Source organism: Diplodia seriata (assembly GCF_021436955.1).
Source record: "Diplodia seriata strain FDS-637 chromosome Unknown scaffold_5, whole genome shotgun sequence".
In the NCBI taxonomy this organism is placed as follows: Eukaryota; Fungi; Ascomycota; class Dothideomycetes; order Botryosphaeriales; family Botryosphaeriaceae; genus Diplodia; species Diplodia seriata.
In genome coordinates, this window is record NW_027117312.1 from 1,305,744 (window position 1) to 1,325,396 (window position 19,653).

The 19,653-nt window shown below is 58.5% G+C and overlaps 3 protein-coding genes across 3 annotated transcripts; 2 read left to right on the forward strand and 1 right to left on the reverse strand.

Annotated features, from left to right (window-relative positions):
* Window positions 1-927: 927 nt before the first annotated feature.
* Window positions 928-3,399, reverse strand: SLS55_005395 (uncharacterized protein; the record flags this gene model as incomplete). The annotated part of the gene is made up of 1 exon (XM_066776845.1): window positions 928-3,399. The coding sequence occupies one exon, from the start codon at window positions 3,397-3,399 to the stop codon at window positions 928-930; it is 2,472 nt and encodes an 823-aa protein (XP_066632687.1).
* A 9,769-nt stretch (window positions 3,400-13,168) lies between these two features.
* Window positions 13,169-15,433, forward strand: BNI4 (bud neck involved protein; the record flags this gene model as incomplete). Its single annotated transcript, XM_066776846.1, has 3 exons — window positions 13,169-14,912; window positions 14,966-15,333; window positions 15,386-15,433. 3 exons carry the CDS (start codon window positions 13,169-13,171, stop codon window positions 15,431-15,433), a joined length of 2,160 nt encoding a protein of 719 aa, XP_066632688.1.
* Window positions 15,434-18,350: 2,917 nt separating this feature from the next.
* Window positions 18,351-19,319, forward strand: RPS25 (40S ribosomal protein eS25; the record flags this gene model as incomplete). Its single annotated transcript, XM_066776847.1, has 5 exons — window positions 18,351-18,358; window positions 18,393-18,399; window positions 18,681-18,687; window positions 18,930-19,139; window positions 19,297-19,319. 5 exons carry the CDS (start codon window positions 18,351-18,353, stop codon window positions 19,317-19,319), a joined length of 255 nt encoding a protein of 84 aa, XP_066632689.1.
* Between the last annotated feature and the right edge of the window lie 334 nt (window positions 19,320-19,653).

A 19,653-nucleotide genomic window follows, 5' to 3' on the forward strand; every position in this document is an offset into this window, starting at 1 on the left:
CGAACCCCCTCGCCCCCGCCGCCGTCTTCACACCCGTCACCATGTACACCCGCCGTCTGAACCGATTCCGCGCGACATACGCCCGCACCGCCGCCGCGCCCGCCGCCGCCTCGACGAACCCGGCCGGCAGCGCCGGCGCGGCGAGGGTCCGCGTGCGCATGCGCCGCACCTCCCAGCGCTCGCGCGCGCCATTCGTCCACGAGATGCCGGCGTCGGCTCCGACGCCGCCGAGCAGGGATTGGCAGAAGGACGTCCAGAGGCCGACGCGGCCGGTTGCGGTGCGCTGGTGGTCCAGCGTCCAGTCGTGCGCGTCGTGGGTCGTGATGGCGGAGGGGGGGAGGTCGGCGAGGGAGGGCGTGTGCAGGGGCTGGTCGGCGCGTTTGGCCGAGGTGACGATGGCGCCGAGGGCGATGGGGCCGCTGGGCGGGAGGTCGCGGGTTGGTGCGAGGATCCAGCGTTTTTGCTGCTTGGGGGGCGCCATGGATGTCGGTTGGGAGCGTGGGAAGAGTGGGAGAGCGGGAGGTTGGTGAGGTGGGGAGTGGAGTAGAGTGGAGTGGAGTGAGGGTGATCTGAGAGGCGGGGCGAGGCTGTGTGGAGGGTGGTGGTGAGGGGTTTGCTTTGTTGTCAGCGTTGGCAGTGTATCATGCAGGGCGTGGGCCAGTCATGTTGGCGCGGTTGGAATTGCCGGATAAAGCGGAGTAACCCAGCTCGCGTAGATGGATTGGAGGATGGAAAGTTTGGAAACCTTGGAGAAGGTGGAAGTGTTCATGTTGGTAAGTGATACGACGGGCCTTACTGATTCATATATGGTTTTCACAGTAAACCTCAACCTTTGTGCAAAATTTGATACTGATGTCTACATCGTGTCTTCCAGCGATATTTCGGATCCAAGTCGTCAGTGAAGAGAATGAATTATCGACGTACAGGCTAAGGGCTACCATCCAGATGGTGCTCCTGCCGAAACTCGGTGAACTTCTTCTTCCATTCTCCCCTCACACCAAGCCCGAATTCCCTTTCGGAGAGGCAATCGACAATCTTTCGTGCGATCGCCATCCTTAGCGAACTCCAGTCGTGCCATTCGCCACCATCAACGTACTCGCGGTCCACCCGGAGAAATTTTGTGATGTCTAAATGTGTGAAATCAGAGCCAGGCCTTTTTTTCCTGCCGACTGCTTCATGAAAGACGCGCCTCATCCCGCGCATATCCTTCAAATGTCTTTCTACACCTGGGTCGGAGCATAAAGGTGGCTGGCGGGCGAACGTTAGAAGCAAAGCGGCTGTCGCTGCTGCCACGGCCGTCGCGGCGGATGTTCCCTTCATCCGTTTGTATCCAGAGGCGTCCCTGGCGCCCGGGAAGATAGGCCACACCGAGAGAACTTCATCACCAAGGGCCGTGAAACGGGGTCCATGGCCGTCGGCGGGAGCGTTTAGGGAGAGATCTTCCCCCATGATACCGGCGGCGTCGATAGCGAAGACTTCGTCAGCTCTGGCTGGAAAAGCTATTGCCTCACCCTCGTTTGATGCAGCAGCGAACATGAGGACTTTTCGCTGTTTCGCTCGCTCGAGTGCTTCCCTCAGCTTCGGGCTATTGTCCTCCCTCCATCCGAATGACATGCTTATTACATCAACCTTGTTCTTCGAGACTGCATGGTCTATTGCTTCTGCCACGACTTCAGGCCTGAGCCCTTTCTCTTGGCCCTTCGAGATGCGGTAGACGTAGATGTTTGCGTACGGGCAAACCTCCATGAGGATACCTGCACAGTGTGTGCCGTGGCCATTTTCATCCTGGTCCGGTGGCAGACTCTCATCGAGTGTTTTTCCAAGATAGATTTGGGCATCTACCCTTTCCGAATGAGATGGAGGCATTGACACCCCCGTATCCAATATTGCAATCCTCACCCGCTTTGGACGGACTCCTGTGTCCTGGAAATCCTTGTCAAGTAGCTTGTGCGTATTGTGCTCGAGCTCACGAAAGAAGGCATCGCTTGGATGCGGGTCGATACCAATGTCATTGGGGCCCGACCAATCATTTGCAGTCCGCTCAACCTCTGCTACGGATGCTGGCCTGATTTCCAAGGCATTCGAGCATGGATTGCTCGATACTTGAGAGGGAATATCACCTGTTGATTGCGTGTGACGATCGGCGATGGCCATGTCCGAGGGCCATCCTGCAGGACTGTTGAAGTTGGCTTTTCCATTGGTATTGTGGCCACCTTCGGCGCAGTTCTGTTCTTTGATGTCCAAGAAAGATGGGCTTACGCCGTGGAGTGGGCTGTCTGGAGGTGTGAGGACGCCCACGCAGGCTCTTTTTGATGTGGTTTGCTTTGTCGATGAGTTTCCAGAAGCTCTGTCCCCAGAATGAATGATTTGCTCTGATCCTGGTTCAAGTATTGACAGGATTTGCCCATCGGACACGACCGAAGTTGCGGCATACTCTTCCTCTTCCTCAGGTCCTTGCCCAGAGGCGTCTTCAGACTTGTTCTTTGGCGTATCCACTGGCTGTGAATCACTTCCTCCATTGGCTTCGTAAAACTGTTCTTCTTCATGTTCCTCCTCACTTCCAATCTGATCTGCAGTGACATGGGGTTGCGTGGTTCCGGTTGGGTCCACATGCAGGAATCGGTCTGGCTCGTTGGATTGTTCCTCATGCTCAGATCCAGCATCTTGCGTTTTCGTATTTTGCGAGGTAGAAGAGCCCAGCAGTATAACGTGGCACTCTTTTAAACGATCTCGCGTCGCAATCAAAGCTTCGTCCAGCCCCTTCGATGCTCTGTCTTCGGCTGCCATGGACTCCAGAATCCCGATATTCTCGTGAAAATAAACGCAAGCATCTTCAAAATTTTCGGTACTGAAAAGTGCTTCAGCCAAATTGTAGCGACAGTCGATCATGGCTTGATGGTCGACCCCGAAAATGGGAACAGCCCGGTCGAGCGTCTCCATGCTGATGTCGATGACTTCGTAAACAAGGTCCGGTCGGTCCTCGATCCATAGCTCGTAGACAAGCTCGTTGCGGGTTTCGACGATCCTGTCCCAGTCCAAGTGGTCACTGGCCTCGAGGGAGCGGAGCACAGCGCGGAAGTGTTTGATGGCATCTTCGGAGTTCTCTGTCTCGGAACACTGGCGGGCCAGACGCATCCGATTGTCCAATGTTGGTTCGTCCTCACGACTATGCTCTGCTTCCTTCAAGCTCAAGCGTCGTCGAAGGCTCTCTTCGTCGTACTCCTTGGCCTGGGCGAAACGTCTTTCGTCGGTAAGCTTGTTGGCAGCCTCGTCGCGTTGTTCAAGTGTCCATGCAGCAGTTGCTCCGAAGCGTGCCTCTGTATCCTCTGCCAGTCGGATGAGCGACTCGGAGGTTATTTGCGCATATGCACCGTTGCCGATTGTGCTGTCGGTGCCCATGTTTGCTTGCGGTTCTGGCCGGAAAGGAAAGATCGCAGGCGCCGGAGGCCAGACCGATACCGTATGTACGCGGATCGAGAAGGCTGAGCTGTCGTGGCAGTGCCTCAGGATAGAAGCCTGACGCCCAATCTTGCGCGCATCCTTGTTGGATGTTCGTCAGGAGCGGCTAGCGCTTATGCATCATAGGGCAATGACAACTGGTCATGTACGTCTACTCGCAAGCGACGATGCAGCCCTCCTCATTCGCGCAGCCTCATGCAATGCAGCAAGAAGAGGGGAAACGAGGCTGGACCCGCGATAATGAGCCGCGTAAAGCAGGAGAGGGATTTTGTATGTTTCCCATGCTTCGGGACTGGGAAATGGTCAAAGCAGCGACGTGCTCTGGGCTCACATGCTCGCCGCGAGCAATCTGTCCATTGCGGATCATATGCCTGTGATCACTGGTGCTCCCCGAGAGCCAGTCAGTTCGTCCAGCTCGAATGCATACCTCAGCCCAGCCTCTCCGCTTACCTCCGTTGTTGAGAAGGCAAATCGGACTCAAAACAACACTGCGCATACACCAACCTTGCCCCGAGCCCTTTCGGTGACAACCACTGTGGACGGCCTTTCAGTTGTTGAAACCCCTCCGGAGCTGTCAACCGAACAAGAGGCTGGCATCATCATTGGTTGCTTGCTCCTGCTTATCATCATTGGATTTTTACTGTGGTTCTACTGCTGGAGGCGCCACCACAACGAAAATGAAGTAGGGCCTGGGCCCTACTCACCAACAGGACCACTACAGAATCCCTTGGGAGGCAATGAATATCCTCCTGCTGCACATCAACCAGCTTTTGCCGATGCCACTGAACAGCATGTATCAGAATCTACGCACTTTAATTTTCTCTCAGGAGCCGCGGATTTCCAGACTGCAATGCAAGCCCCTGCGGCCGCAGGCTCACACGGAGATTCGGTGCCACCAGAGAGTTTCAATCACGAGATCCCCCCACAGGAGAATCATCGAGAACCCACACCAGAACCAGGAGGGTTATACCCTTCACCGAACACGCAAGATGCGGGACAGCCGCAGACAGCACCCCCTCAGACAGTACTGCAACCAGAAGACGATCACGGGCATGCAGCTGGCAACGGTGGAGTTGTCGAAAATGCACCACCCAGCAACCAAGTCCCGCCTCCTCCGCCTCCACCACCACCAGCACCCGCTCCTCCTCCTCCTCCTCCTCCTCCACCACCATCAGAAGAGCAGCCTCCACCAAGACCTGAGCGGCATGTTAGTTTCCAAGTTGATGATGCCGCGGACCGGGAGAGCAGAAGAGAAGCGGGTGCCAGCGAAGAGGAATCGAGGAATATCGCCCAAGTAGAGGCCGCTCAACAGAGAGCACAGGAGCTTGCCCAAGAGCAAGAAAGTCAGCGATATCAAGCGGAATATGATCCAGCAGGAGCAGGGGAAGGAGCTCAAGAACAACCGCCGGGACAGCCGTCCAATGGAGAAGCGCCCGAAATCCAAGCCCCTAAACCGGTCAAGAGAGGAAGAACTTACCATGTTCGCATTCGACAAGACACAGGCAACGTTTCCGAAATCCACCGTCGTGGAGATGAGCAAGCCACCAGACTGTTTTACGAAGCTCAGCGGAGAAGAGCCCAACCAACGAGGGCTCATTCTGACTATTACCCATCGAATGTTTTTCGAACGCCTACCACTCAAACAACAAGGGCTCAATCTGAAATCTACCCACCAAGCATGTCTAGACCATCCACCACTCGGCCAGCAAGCGCTCATCCGCGTCCATCTTTTTCACCGCCCCCATACTATCGGTCATCTGCTCCGCCGAGATATACTAATGCACCCATCATTCAATCACCGCCTGCCGATCTCTTCAACGGTTACGCTCAACCAGGCCCCATGCCGACCGCCCAAGACCATGCCCAAGGGACCCCCGCGATGCGAGAGGAGGGCGAGAGGCGAGAGGTCGATTGGGTGTGGCAGCACGTGTTGGATCCGCAAAACCAAGATCAGTCGAGTTTCCAGGACTGGGTCGAATCGGTCGACTTCTACACAAACCAATTGCAAAATCGCGCCACCTTCATCGAGACGATGAACGAACACCGCGCACCGCAACGAGCGCGGTACTTGCGCGACGCCGCGGACAGGATGCGAGCTTATCGCGACGTACGCCAACGCTATTTCCAACAGCCGGCACCGAGGCACCAGGAGCCTCAGGAGGTTTATGTCGAGGAGCGGGGCCCTTCGATTCCCAAGGAGGGGAAGAGTGAGAAGAAGGGCAGGGGGTGGGTGCGGCGCTTCCTCCCGAATTTGGCACCCACACCGTCTGTTGGGCAAAGTCGGAGACCAGCGCCGAGAGGGAGGGTTCCAGACAGACGGCAAATAAGGAGGAGGAGCGGAAGACCGAGCGACCCTGGACCTGGCGACGCGACACAGAGGGCTCATGATGCGGCCGCCGCAGGGGTCGGTCCAGCATACGCGGAATATCCACCGCAAGATGCAGGAGTGACGGAGCAGGCCGAAGGAGCCGGCGTGCAGGCATCAGGAAGCGTACCTGTCCAAAGTCAGTTCAGAATGCCCGGCGCGTTCGAGGCTACTGTGGAAGATGAGATAGAGTAGATGCACCCAGAATCAAGCAGATGACATGGGAACTCAGCAAGAGGGGCATTCGGAGGATTGTGGAGTTACTGTGCAATACCCCGGTTGGAGTCGCAGTGGAACATGAGATAGAGCGCCACGACCAAGAAGGCGAAGATGGGAACAAGAATGAGTGACAGTCCTGTGGCAGTATAATCAAACCAAGACGTTCCGAAACCGTCAGAACATGGTAGCGTCGTCCATGGTGGGACAGTCGTCTGCTCGAAGTCACTTGAACCGTGGTCCTGACCAAGCGCGCCCTCACTCACACAGAACACGGATCCAGCCCTTTAAAAGAGCATGGCAACAAAGGGCGTCATGACATCTGAGACGCGACAGCATCAGCCGGCACATGCGCACAGCAGGACGACAGGAACCAAAGGGCAGGATAGACAGTACGTGGTCAGCCATCTACACAAAGCGGCGGGGAACGCACGCAGCCCGGAGGGAAAGGCAGCCGGCGGCGCAGCTTGTCTCAAACAACGGGATCCCCTAAGCTCGCATGCAGGACGGAGACCAGATTTTCAATGCATGACCGGCCGGGCGCGCGCTGCTGCACGAGCGTGAGACGGAACCGAGTCCAATTGTCAGCGTTGACAGGGCCCGCAATTCGCGGTTAGGTACGCTCAAGCAAGATGTGGGTGAAGAAAAGCGCCTCGTGGCGGACCCCTCCCTCGGCTGGCATTCCTTCTCTACGTAGTACGTAGGTTCCAGCCTTCGGGATTCCCAGGAGTGAGCCTGCCTGCGAGACACATTGCTCGCTTTGAAGAAGAAGAAAAAAAGGCATAGCCGAGGTGTGGGTACGAGGGGTCTGGGAGGCGGAGCGTCGTCCGGATGGAAAATGTGCGGGACGAGCGCTATGACCAATCGTTCGGAGTCTTTTCCTTCCCTTTGAGCTTGATTCGTCGCCAGGCAGGGTTTGGAGAGGAGCGAAACCCACTGTACAGTATGGCGAGAGAGCAATAAAGGAGCCTGTGCGAATTGTGGATGTCATCCGCTCCGCTCCGGGGGCGCTAGGTAATCAATGTGGCCCCGTTGACTCCGCAGTCCTCCGCGGTCGCGCGATAAATACCCCCAATGGCATGACACGGGATGTTCCTATGGCCGAAAGTCCTGTGACCGCGGACTTGATGTGGAGTTAATAAATCGACCGCATTCAGGTATACTGTGTACTATTGCTGAATGCAATTGGTTATTGTCATTGAATCCTGCTTTCTGGCAAAAAGAGAGCGAAAAAAAAAGGGGGCTGTGCAAAGGCATGGCATGTAGCAGGATTTTTTGATATATCGCGTTGGTATTCGAGTGTTGAAAGAATTGGTGGAGAATATGTTCCCAAGAATAGTAGGAGCCTCGTCTGCTGTCGCCGAAAAAGTCGGCATCCTCCATTGTTTCCAATTGTGCCTGGCAAGAGCAGGTCAAAAGCGGTTGATCTCGCTTCTCGACACCGTACACAGCATTAGTATGTCTTATAGCATGAATACACAGGAGTTCTGAGTCGAAGTTGGACCCAGGGATAGCTTCGTATTCGCGAGGATCCTCCGCCTCCTTATAGGCTGTGCTACCAAGAATAGCCTTCTTTACGTCACCAGTACCGACGTTGGGGCTCCGAGACGATCACGATTGAAGATAGAGCGCCAGAGATGGAGTTGCATCGAAGCGTGGCAAGCGATCATTTGGTGCCCGAGGCGATTGCAGCGCCGGCGGGTCTCGGTAGCTCAATACGAGGCTTGGCTGCTAGCCTTATGGACCGAGATACGACGCGGTGAAGAAAAAGGAAGACTCAGCCTGGTATGGATGATCGGGCACGAATTCGGTGGTGACCACATCGGACACTATTGGTGCGCCGTTGCTTCCATGTGGCTTATCTACATGCAGGGCACGACTTCTCATTGGCACGGCTGTCGCCATGCAGCGCGCCTCCACCGCATGTAAACAGTCTTGCCCAAGCATTAATTGGCGAGAAAGCGGCATGTTGCTTGAGGCAACCATCCCCGCAAACTCGACCATCATCTCGTGCCCGGCTGCATGGGACGTTGCCAAACCTGGCGGCATGGCGTGACGCTGGCAGTAGTGACACCATGGGTTGTAAGCTTAAGAGAAGACTTCCAGGATCAGCTTTCCCAGGCAACGCATTAAGGTTCGGAAGAAAAGTCGATCGGGGCGGCGCCAACGACCATGTCGTGAATTCGGGCCTAAGACCAAACCGCCAGACGGAGAGAAACACCGGCCCTTGCAGTAGACAAGGACAGCGCGGTATCTGTGGAACGCGGCCTGACATTGAGCACCGGTGGCTGTGGGGACAGCATCCGCGTGGCGCGGCTCAAATCTGAGCTGCGACAGAAGCTTCGATGATGCAGGGCCGACTGCAACACCGTGCAGCTGCTAGCGGCGTGCGAGGTGTTTACCTGTAGGTAGGAGCATCGCAGCTCGAACAAGCAGCGATACCGACGCGGGAGATATATTTCACACTTAATCTGCGGGCATCGGAGACGGCCCCCAAACGGACAGGAGTCGCGCCGAGAGAAACAGCTAGGGGTCGATAGCTCCAGCGGGCTGCGGCTTGGCTGTCCACAAAGCGGAAGTGCTGAGCAGTGTGGAGGGGTGGAGACGCTGACTCGGCCGGGCGGCGATTGCGACACCGGACCCTGAGAAACACGCCTCACTTTGCGAGAGGGCGAAGGGAGCGCTGCTGGAGCGAGGCCTGCGCTTTGATGTTGAAGGTGACGTACCCCAGCCGAGCAACAACGTTCATCCGATGGCCCTGCGAGTCAGCATGCTTGCTGCGATCAGCGCATGCTTTCCTGCATGGAGGAGGCGGGTGTTGGTACGGTCAATAGCGCATCGGAGCAAAGCAGCGGCGGCCCATGTTCATGTTCGCCTGCAAGTTGAGCATATTGCTTGGGAATCGGGATGCAACAAGCGTCTCCGAGCTGACGAGGCGAGGAAGGCATCGTGCCTGATTAATAGCCCGTGCGTGTAGGGCGGCGCCGCTCCCGACGACGTCGATAGCCTCCAGCCTTCTGCAAGCGTCCACGGCGGGACAGGCGCGCGGCAGAACGAGCTCAACCGGCGACGGCGCGTCTCGCGGGTCTGCGGGCTCGGGAGCGCACGATGGTCATGCGGAAGAAATGGATACGGCGTCCACGGAAAAGGGTCCCTCGATCCGCGCCATGGATAACACAATACCCACCACGAAAGATAAGCGGTGACCGGGTCGCGATCTGGCCTGGCTCCCGATGGAGCCTGACTCGGAACGGCGTAGGCCCAGGACGCGTTTCCCGTGAAGGCAGGCGTCGCGACTCAAGGTGGGCCGCTTTCGTCGAAGCGCAGGACAATGCCTGGCGCCGCAAACGCAACGCGCACGTTAACCAGCAACGCCCGGCAAGGCTTCGGGACGCCAGGGAATACAGAGATGCAGCGCGGCAAACCATCGTTCCGAGTCTTGTCCAACACCGCGTCGTGGAGACGGGCTGGCCGGGAGACCTGCGCTTGTCGACCATGTGCCATGCATTCCCGGGTGTTGGCTGCCCGCCTTTCCATGGCTTTCGTGGAGTGCGCCGCGCCCGCTGCAGGGTCCTCTTCAGTGTAGTGCGACGATCGCTGGCAAACGAGCAAAAAGTAAACAAGAGTCGAGCCGCCAAGCGACTGGGAATTGCAGGAGCCAATCCTGCTGAGGCAGGCGAGCAGGGAGCCCGCTGCGGGGTCCCGCTGCCCTTATTGCGTCGCCGTCGAGCGCGCGCTGTCCTGCCATTTCAACAGCAGCTCAGGCTAAAGATTCGTCTCGCGGCCGGCGCCAAACGTAGATTGCTTCTCGTGGCCGCGCTGATTGCGACACGCGCAGATCCGTCGTCATCGGCAGCAGCAGAGCCCTTTCGCGTCGTTTCAGAAACATCCCGAGTCCCGCAGCTGATTTCTCCCGACGCTCCAGTGCCGTTTCGACAGCGGGCCGCCAAGTGCTGCTCCGGAGTGTGCGAGGCGTCGAGGCTACTGCGGGACATCAGCACACATCCCTGCGTTTCGGCACACGGTGAAGTCGCCAGGCGTCTTCCTCCACTCACGCCAGCAGCTGTCACACTCCAGCCGCGCGAACTGTTGACGGGCTGCAGCCAGCTCTTGGGCGGTGCGGTCTTTTCGCGCGTTCGAGACGCTGCACCTGCGGCTGACGACCGATCCCGCGATGAGCATTACGTGTCGCGCGCGGGCGAGAAGGCAGCCGAATGGTCGATGACGGACGTGTGGAGGCGGAGAGAAAGTTATCCTGAGGGCTAGGGCGGATCCACGCTGCCGGAACGCGGCCAGACGGCGCAAGGGAGCGCGCCTTCCTTGAACAAACCCGGGTCGACGGGCGGGCGGCTGCCAGTCAGCCTGTGTCGTGTGCCCCCAGGGCGGATCGTGGTTTGGTGACGAAGAGGACGAAGAAGAAGAAGAGCTGGAGATTTCAGGACGGGGGCCAACGCCTGCCATCCCAGCCGCTGCGACCCAGCGACTCGGCGGAGGGCCGGTCGATCGGTTTCACAGCGACTGCGAGTGCCCGTTCACGGCCGACGCAATTTGCTTCCGCAGCCAGCGAAGACTCGTGGAACGGCGGGAATCGAGCGGCCAGCCAAGGAACACCTTGCGTGTCTGGCTCTGTTTCTGCTTTCGGCTCCAGCCGGCATGTACGTAACGACGTGTCAAGCCCGCAGGGCCAGAACTCCTCCGTTCCTTCTATCGCCTTCGCTGCTGCTGCTGAGGACTGTGTGCCGGCCGTGCTGCGCCTCAGGCCTCTCTCCGGCCGTCTTTTGCTTGCCACCGCACATGCTTCGCGCCCCACGCTGGCGCGCCCCGGCGCGGGTGCTGGGCGTCCCGTAGGTACAGATGCCTCTTCGGGCATGTTACGCCTCCGCGCCGCCGTGGGGAGCCCGGCGCGCCTTCTGATTGGCGCTGCTGCGACGCGCTTTGGGGTTTTCACAGGCGTCTCGCAGGCCTGCGCGCGGCTTGTGGCTTGATCGGGCGGCGTCTGGGAGACGGGTCGCAGGCAGAGACAGCCTCACATGAAAGCCGGCTCGGCCTGCTGCTGCTGGGCCGCGATGCAGCAGTGGCGAGGTTCGTCGATGCAGCGTGTGCTCGCCCGCCAGTGACGCAAGGCCACCGCAAAAAAGGGACCCTCCGTGGAGGATCAACCGGGCACTTTGCCCGCTCTGGCCGACCGCTAATTATATCCACGCTGCCAGGCACAATATACCTGGGGGCGTGGGCCATATCTGTGCGCCTGTTTCAATGGGCGCGCCGGCCGGCGCTCAGGCAGGCGGAGATGAGGCGGAGGAAATCGCCCCTCTGATGAGATTGCGCATGAGAATCCACTCCGCGACTCGCGCGAATTGCGATGTGTTTGATCGCTGGGCGGTCGACTGATACTGCGCTCATCGGCTCTGCGGCTCTGTCGACTCCGTCGACTCCGCAAAACGGGCGCCTCCCACGGCTCGCGCAGTCGGCATCGCGGCGCAACGCTATCGCGGCGCTCGGCGGATGGGGCGGAGGCGCATTGGCCCGTGGTCTTTGACGAGATTCACCGCACGATGGTGCTGCGACGGCGAGGGCGCCTCGACCTGCTTCCAGAAGGCCGCTTGCCAGGCGCGGCCGCGGTGCGCGGAGCCAGCGGCGGTTCCACACGCTTCCAGCATTCCGCCGTCGCAGGTCGCGCCTGGCGGAAAGCTTGACCGGCTGGGCTGGCTCCTCGATGAATGAAGATGGGATGCGTTTGACGTGCGGTCTGGCGACCCTTTTCGCGGCTCGTATTGGCGGGCATGCGCCCCACTGCGTGCGGGCAGGCGAGCAGCGGTGCAGGGCTCGAGTGGCCCTCGTCACCGCTGTACGAAATTCTTAGCGCGTACAATACGGCGCAGGCCTGGCGAGCGGCGGTGTCGGTGTGCGGCCGCGGACGGGCGTGGAGGCGTTCGCTGGCAGGCTGCAGCTGCTGTACCGCGCGCTGCACAGGACGAGTGACGAGTGCCCGTCGCGGGAGCGGAGCGGAGCCAGGTAGGCTGCGGGCAACAAAAGTGCCGCGACAGGGGCCGGGCGGGCCTCAGCGCAGGTGGCAGGCCAGTGCACCAGCTGCGCCGTGGCACGACGACAGCAAAGGCGCGCCTCATGCGTTCCTGGAGTCGGGCGCGAGACAGCGGCGCTGGGCGCGGGCGGGCGGCGGCTGCGGCTATGGCTGCGCATGCATGTGCTGCTGCTGGGCCGGCGGCGGGACTGCTGCTGGCGTTGGCGTTGCTCTGCTGCTGCTCGCGGCCGCGGGTGCACGGCCGGGCAGGGCGGCCGTTGCGAGAATTGCGATGCCCATGCCCTCACCGAACGCGAATAGCCAGCTCGGCGCTCGAATTGCGCTAGTCGGCCTCTCACCCCTTCTACCTAACGACGGCCGCCTCCTCACCCAAACCCACCCGCCGCCGTCCACCACGCACCGCCCTACGTCTCCCCCGTCTTGGATTGTCGTTGTGTTTTCTCTTGCTGAGCTGCCCACGGTTCGTGCTGTTTGCCCGCCCGAGTTCCCGCCCGCTCCGCCGTCCAATGCAGGCCTGACAAGCCTCGCTGCCTCTTCGGGGGCCCGTACGCGCTACACACCTCGCTCTCGTTGACCGATCACCTCAATCCGCCGCCCCAGACCGGCCGGCCGCTTTGCCTTCTGTACCTGTTTTAATAGACCTTGCCCGAACCTTTCCTTGCGCCCATTGGAGTAATCCCCGCCCGACAGTGCTCGTTGCGTTCTAGCGAAAGGGGTACGTAAACTTCACTTTCCACCGCACTGCCGGCCTCACGCCTTCGCTCTCCTGCACCTGCGCCCACCCTGTCCGGCTCACGCCAGCCCTCCCCACGACCTCGCGCCGCCCTACCTACCCGCTGTCGCGTGCGCTGCTGACGTTGCCGTCGCCGAAACCAGACCGCTGCGCAGTCGATCCTTGGCCTGCCGACCGTCGTCTCCACGCATCGTGCCAGGAAGACAAGAGTCCGCCCTCCAGCCTCCACGCTCAGATGGCTGAAGTACTCGCGCCCATAACCCAGCCGAACACCTCTATCGCTATGCTACACTCGTCGTCCTCGGGCGACGCGCAGTCTCACCACCAATCGTCGTCGTCCCGATCCTCAAACATGCCTCGCACCCAGTACTACAACACCCCCGGCGGCGGAATAGGATACAGAGGCTCCTCGGCAACGCCTGTGCAGGCCTACGCCTTCCAGCAGACACCGCAGCTGCGCCAGGAGAACCGCTCGACCTCTGCACCCGTGAACCCCTACTCGCAGGCCCAGGCATTCTCGACCACCCTTGCCCCGACAAAGCAGGGCCACGCAACCCACCCCTCGTCGTCGTCGGGCTCGACTGCCTCCTCGTCCTCGTCCAACCAATCGTCCACACGCCAGCGCTCTGGCTCCAAGGACGATTCGGCGCTGTCGCAGTCGCATCAACGAACCAAGTCGGCAAGCTCAAGCATCGACTCGTCACGGCAACTGTCGGCCATCAACCTGTCGACATCCGTCCCGGACCTTACACTCACTTCCTTCGACACCCCCGCAAAGTCCTCTCCCGACCGATACCGTCGCTCCCGCAACACCTCCTCCGGACCATCTAGTCCATCATTGCCTCAGGATTCCAAGTCGGCAGCGCCGTCAGGCTCTGGTATGGCGGGCGTGGCCCATCTCTACAAGAACAACGCACCAAACCCTCGTCCAGGTCACAACAGGACTTCCAGCATGGATGATAGCGTGTTGCCAAGGGCAAACTCGGAACAGGCGAAGAGATATAGACGGAGGAGTTTGAATAATTTCGAGGGTGTCTCAATTCAGCAGGGAGCCCCGTCTTGGGCTCCGCAGCAACGTCAGGATGCGAGGCTCGGCGCTCACAAGAACAACAGTGGCGAGAGCATCTCATCAGCAAGCAACTCCACAAGACCTTCTTCCGTAAGTAATGCCATGTTTCCGTCCCATTTCGCCTCGTCTGGTCCAGGGACGCTAACAAACTTCCAGTCGAAGCGCGAGAATGCACAACGCCCATCCTCTCCCAAGGTTGGGCAACAATCTCGCTCGCCTAATGTGCCCACCCGTGGCTCCTCTACGGACGCAACGAAGCGTCTCGCGAACCCGTCGCCTCTTTCGAAAACAGCTTCCGATGCTGAAGCTCCCGGTAGCTCTGGCAAAGCGTCTGCCACCGATGCTGTTGCCGGAGCTAAGAGTCCTGCTGCTCAACACCTTGCGGCTCTGAACGAGAAGGAGAAGGGTGTGAAGTCCCGCCTACGGAGAGCCTTCTCTTTCGGCAGCGCAGCCGAACTTCGCAAGGCTTCTGTAGAGAATGCCTCGTCGGCACGAATGCACCAAAGGGTTCAACAGCAGGAGGAGATTGATCCGGAAGATGCGGCCATTGCGGCGAAGCAGGAAGCTGCTGGCATTGGCAACAGCATCTACTCTGGTCAGGGTGGAGTCTTCTCGAGCTCCACCGACAACTTGTCCATTCAGTCCACTGCTTCCTCTGCATCAGTAATGCTCCGAAAAATGGGCAAGGGCATGAAGAAGAGTGGTCGTTCGTTGAAGGGATTGTTCCGACCAAAATCTGTCATTGGCGTTCCTGCTGCAGACTCTGCTGTCCAAGCCTCTGTGGGCCAGGTGTCGATGGTGAATGTGGAGGCTGAGAGGGAAAAGGTGAACGTAAATGCGAGCCCGGCGGAGCAGGCTGGTGGCGGCACTGGTTTCCCTAAGCTTGAGCGTAACTCGCTTGAGGTCGCCTCGGTGTCCGAGCGGCCTTCATCGACCGGCAATGCCGATGCCTCGAGAAAGAGCATCATGGGCGGCGAGAGGGAACGTGCTGAGGTCCTGGCTGCCGTCAGAAAGGGAATTCTCAAGAGTGAGTGGAAAGAAGACGCACAACTTCGTTAGCAATCTGTTAACCAGAAACAGGAACCGGCACAGACAGCCCTTCGCCTCAGGTTCGTCCTGCGGACGGTGCCCCAGGTTTTACGCACAACCACGACACACCAAACTCCAGTGCACCGAGCACCCCCGGCGATGACAACAGACCCGGTAACCTGGCTCTGGCAGGCGACGACTACTTCGTGGCCGGCTCGCGTTTCGCCGCCGGAAGCTCCAGGAGCCTCCCCACTACGCCCCATGGCGGCCCGCGCAACATCAGCTTTAGCCCCCGCATTCAATTCCACGACGCCTTCTCTAGTTCCGAGTATGACAGGCGAGGAGACATTGCGACTTGCAACCGTCTCACGCCGCTGCTTGCCCAACAGATCAAGGAGGAGATCAACACTTTCAAGATGGTGTGTATCATTGCTGCCTTCTGACCATGGATCGACCGCTGACATTTTGTAGGAAATGGAAGTCCACGAGATGTCGAAGCCTCACACACATTTCTTCTAATGACCGCATATCCTCACCAGGAACTCGGGCGTCTTTGGCGAAAACAAGCAACATCTTTCTACTTTGTTCGGGGGACCATTCCAGCTGCATTTACGAGTGGCAATCTCGTGTTTTTCTTCTTCGTTCCTGGGTACGATGAAAGTTCTCTCTCCTTTTCCGCGTCTGCTTTGTGTCACTGGGTCCTATTTTGCAAGCGAGGGTATTTTCCTTATTCTTCATCGCGTCTCTCCATAAACAGTTCTCTATCGATTCTTCGTGCGTGTAAGTTGGAGTGGGCGAAGGAAACGCGATACATTGCTGGGCTGCAGAAAGAAGGGATATCCTGATTGGGAGGGAGACCGCTAGATAGACATCTCGGACAATGTCTTCTTTTCCCTCGATCCTGTCTTTCTCCCCACATGCCTCTCCTTTGAAGAGTCATCCGCCATTTTGTCGGCGGTATTCTTTGTTTGTCATAAGTGGTGGTGCAGCTCTGGGCGTCGTTGTTGTGGCGCGCGGATGACTCTTCCTTTTCCTTTCCGTGTCTATTCTTCTCTCACCGGTTTCTCTTTAACCTTCATCTCAAACGTATCGCGGGCTCGTATGGCAAGTCGAGGTGGCATTAGAACAAGGGCAAGGCTGGCCACAGTGTCCTTTCTTTCCTTTTTTTTTTTTTGGGGGGGGGGAGGCTTTCTCTCGTGTGGGTTCATCACAATCCTGTGCTTTTCCGGTCTGCTATTCCTTTTGTCGAACACCGTTCTAATTCTCAGGCATTGGAAATTACGGAGTGGGACTTTGGCTTTTTTTTTTTTTTTTTTGTGAGAGAGCCTTAGCAGGAATCAAAAAGCGAATTTGCCGACAACACCCAAAATATGTTTGCAAATCGAAAATGCGTCGTGATAGTGGTGAATGGTTTGGTGTTGTAGTTATGGCCTGTGGGGGCGCCTCCTGCATCTGGCCATGGCGTGGACAGACCTCGTACTCACGATAAATCAATGGGGATCCTGGTAGGACAGGGAACCACATGCCCCTTCGAAGCGGCTCAACGAGGGTCTCACAGGAAGGAGCAACAAGCGCAGCAACTATTGGCGTACTTTTTTTTCGTCAGGGTTAGGCGTGCCGTTCGCCCTTGTTTCCTGACCGGGGGCGGGTGGAGAGCAGTCCTCGTGGCTAAAGATACTACTGTTAGCCGCAGGTGTTTTAATATGCAGGCCTGAGGCATTGCGGCAAGGAGTCGTCCCTTCCTCTCTCAATCTTGCGTCTGTACTCTCCACGCTGCCGGGCCTCGATCGGTGAGCGAGCGGGGTAATTCGCCGTCTCACAAGTTTCAGCAACCGCATCTTGCATATCTGCCCAGCGGCCGCCGACTCGCACCCGTTCTTTCTCGCGTTACCCAAGCGGAGGAGAGGGACGTGCAGCATGTAAGTATATATGTACGTACTGTACGTGCCTAAACGCGCGTATGTATCGTGGTACATAGGTAAAGAGTGGTGGAATTGCCGAGCAACGGTTTGTTGACGGCTGATTGTTTATTATCCAACGCCATTAGTCACATGCACACGTATGTCCGTACATGGGGCAGATCCCACCGGGTCCCTTTTGTTTTCGAGATGCCGAGGATCGGAGCCGCAGTCAGGGTCTACGGATCTTCTTCCAATGGCACCTTTTCCATCCCGTCGGCCCCCTCGCTCTACCCGAATATTAAACCGCCGGCCCGTCATACCAAAGTGAGGACTAGCTCGCTCGGCGAATGGGGGGTGTTAATCTTTAATGCTTTTCAATGCGACACGCGAGCACGCGCGCTTGCACAAGCGACCAAGGGGGAGGCCGCCCAGGCTACGGAGTACGCAGACATCATTTCTTTCTCGCCGGGGCAGCCGCCTTTTGCTCGAGCGCCGATCAGACATCAATATCGCATGGATCGTATTGAGATACCAGAGAAGAAGAGGGGTGGGGAGGAGGGCAGCGAGACGGCTGCTTATCGCAAAGGGGCGGCGGGCGTGGGAGGTACCACCAGGCTGAGGGTGTGGATTGGATGCCCACACTAAAAAGTGCTTCCCACTCCACTCCCCCTCCCGCGATGATACAGCGTGGCTGTCGCGGTTGCCCGGCGACTTGCTCGGCAATGCTGTGGTGGCTTGATTGGCGAGTGCTGAGTGGGCGGATCGTCTAGGCGCGATGCATGGGGTGGGCGGAAGGCTGAGGCGCGGGCGGTTATGGTGTGGTGTGTGGAGAGGATGGGCCTCGTGTGGTGTGCGGACGGCATGAAGCATGCAATCCGCCAGCGCCTGGGTTGCCTCACAGCCGTTCTGGGTATTCCCCCCCATCCCGAATGGGGCCATACCGCATGACGTATCGGGCAGCTGATCGATGTCGTGGTGTCTTCTCCCCTTTTTTTCCTTTTGTCAACACAGGTGCGTGTAGGGTGCGCACGCGCGCCCGGTATACCTATGCTTCAGGGTGCGATTGACAACTGCTTCAATGGCGCTTACGACGGCTGCTGCGACCAACTCACCGCTGGCGCAGTAGTGTCGACATGTGAGATACAAGACATATATGGCCAGGCCAATGCGAGCAGCGCAATGCACACGGCGGGCGGCCTAACGCACGTTGTGGCGGCTTTGGCAAGCAGCGTGCATGGTTGCATGTGTGTCGCTCTGGGGTCATGGGGTGCAATGCGGCAGCGATAAGCAGACGGACGGACAGGCGCGTCGACGCACTGCGCGAGCCTCGTGGGCGGCTGCGTCGCGACCGGCCAGATTCCTGGCGCCCGCCCTGTTTCTTTGTTGTCGTTGCCAGGGAGCATTCTGCGGTAACGTCTCCGCCATTGGCGGGCAAAGGCGCGAGGGGCAGCAAAAACGCGATTGCAAAAGTCCGGGAAGAATGCCAGAGCCGCGCAGGGCAGGCTGCCGCCGCATTGGCGCAGCAGTCGTCCGCAATGGCTGGGTGCGTCCGGTGTTGCGAGGCGGGCTGCGATCAGATCGACGGTTCTTGCATCACAGGCAGGTGACGAGGTGTCGGCGAGGGCAGCGGCCGGCGCTCGCTTGTTCCGCGCTTATGTCAGCCACAATGAATTTCGACAAGCGACTTTAGCACAACCCGCCCAGCCAGGCCGAACCTGACCTCGACAACCTCCGTTCTCGACATCAATCAAAATGGTACGCCCACCAAGCGCCCTCAGATCCTAAACCTCCCGCCATGCTGACCACCTCCCGTGTAGGCTCCCGCTGCTACTGGAGGCAAGAAGCAGAAGAAGAAGTGGTCTAAGGGCAAGGGTACGTTCACCACCACCGCCGCCCCAAACCCCATCCCCGCGACCGCACCGCACAGCAAAATTCATCGCGAAAACCCTTCCACTCGTGCGAGGCGCGCAGCCGCTCGTCTCCCAAGCCCCCGTTTCCACCCCGCATCGCACACGCGCCCAGCACACGCACCGCGGCCGAGACCCCAGAAGCGCGGCGGATGAGGCCAGAAATCACAGGAACCCAGCGCTGACATGACCTTTTCCGCACTGCAGTTAAGGACAAGGCCCAGCACGCCGTTGTCCTCGACAAGACCACCAACGACAAGCTCCAGAAGGATGTCCAGTCGTACCGCCTGATCACCGTCGCCATCCTCGTCGATAGGTTGAAGATCAACGGCTCGCTCGCCAGGAAGGCGCTCGCCGACCTTGAGGAGAAGGGCCAGATCAAGAAGGTCGTCCACCACAGCAAGCTCCAGGTCTACAGTGAGTAGCCCCCCACCCCCACGCCCGCTACATCGACTCGCCACTCCCATCTGGTCGTCGTTCGGAAGGCTCGGCTCGGCTCGAATCAGACGGCGGTAGGATGTGGCTGAGACATGTTCGGCGACGTCATAAACGCATTTGCTAACGCGCTTCGTAGCTCGCGCTGTTGGCCAGGAGTAAATGTTACCGGTGTGACTGAAAATGGCGGCGTGATGAACGGGTTTCCTTTTGCGGTTCAGAATCCAAAGCGGGTCTTTCCATTATGAAGGCGTCTACCAATCTTTCGGGAAATCACTTTTGAAGAATCCAAACGAAAGTTGGGGACAAAAAGTTCGGACTACTTTCTGTGATAAATAGCTCCGATGGGATGAACGGACGAAAATACCAGAACGTGATGGGAATTCATGCTTGAGTTTGACAAAAGACTGTATCAAAGGGGCTTTTTCAATACTCTACATAAGGCCGCGATGTTATAATGGGACTGGGATTCTTCGCCGTCAAACATGTGTTCTGA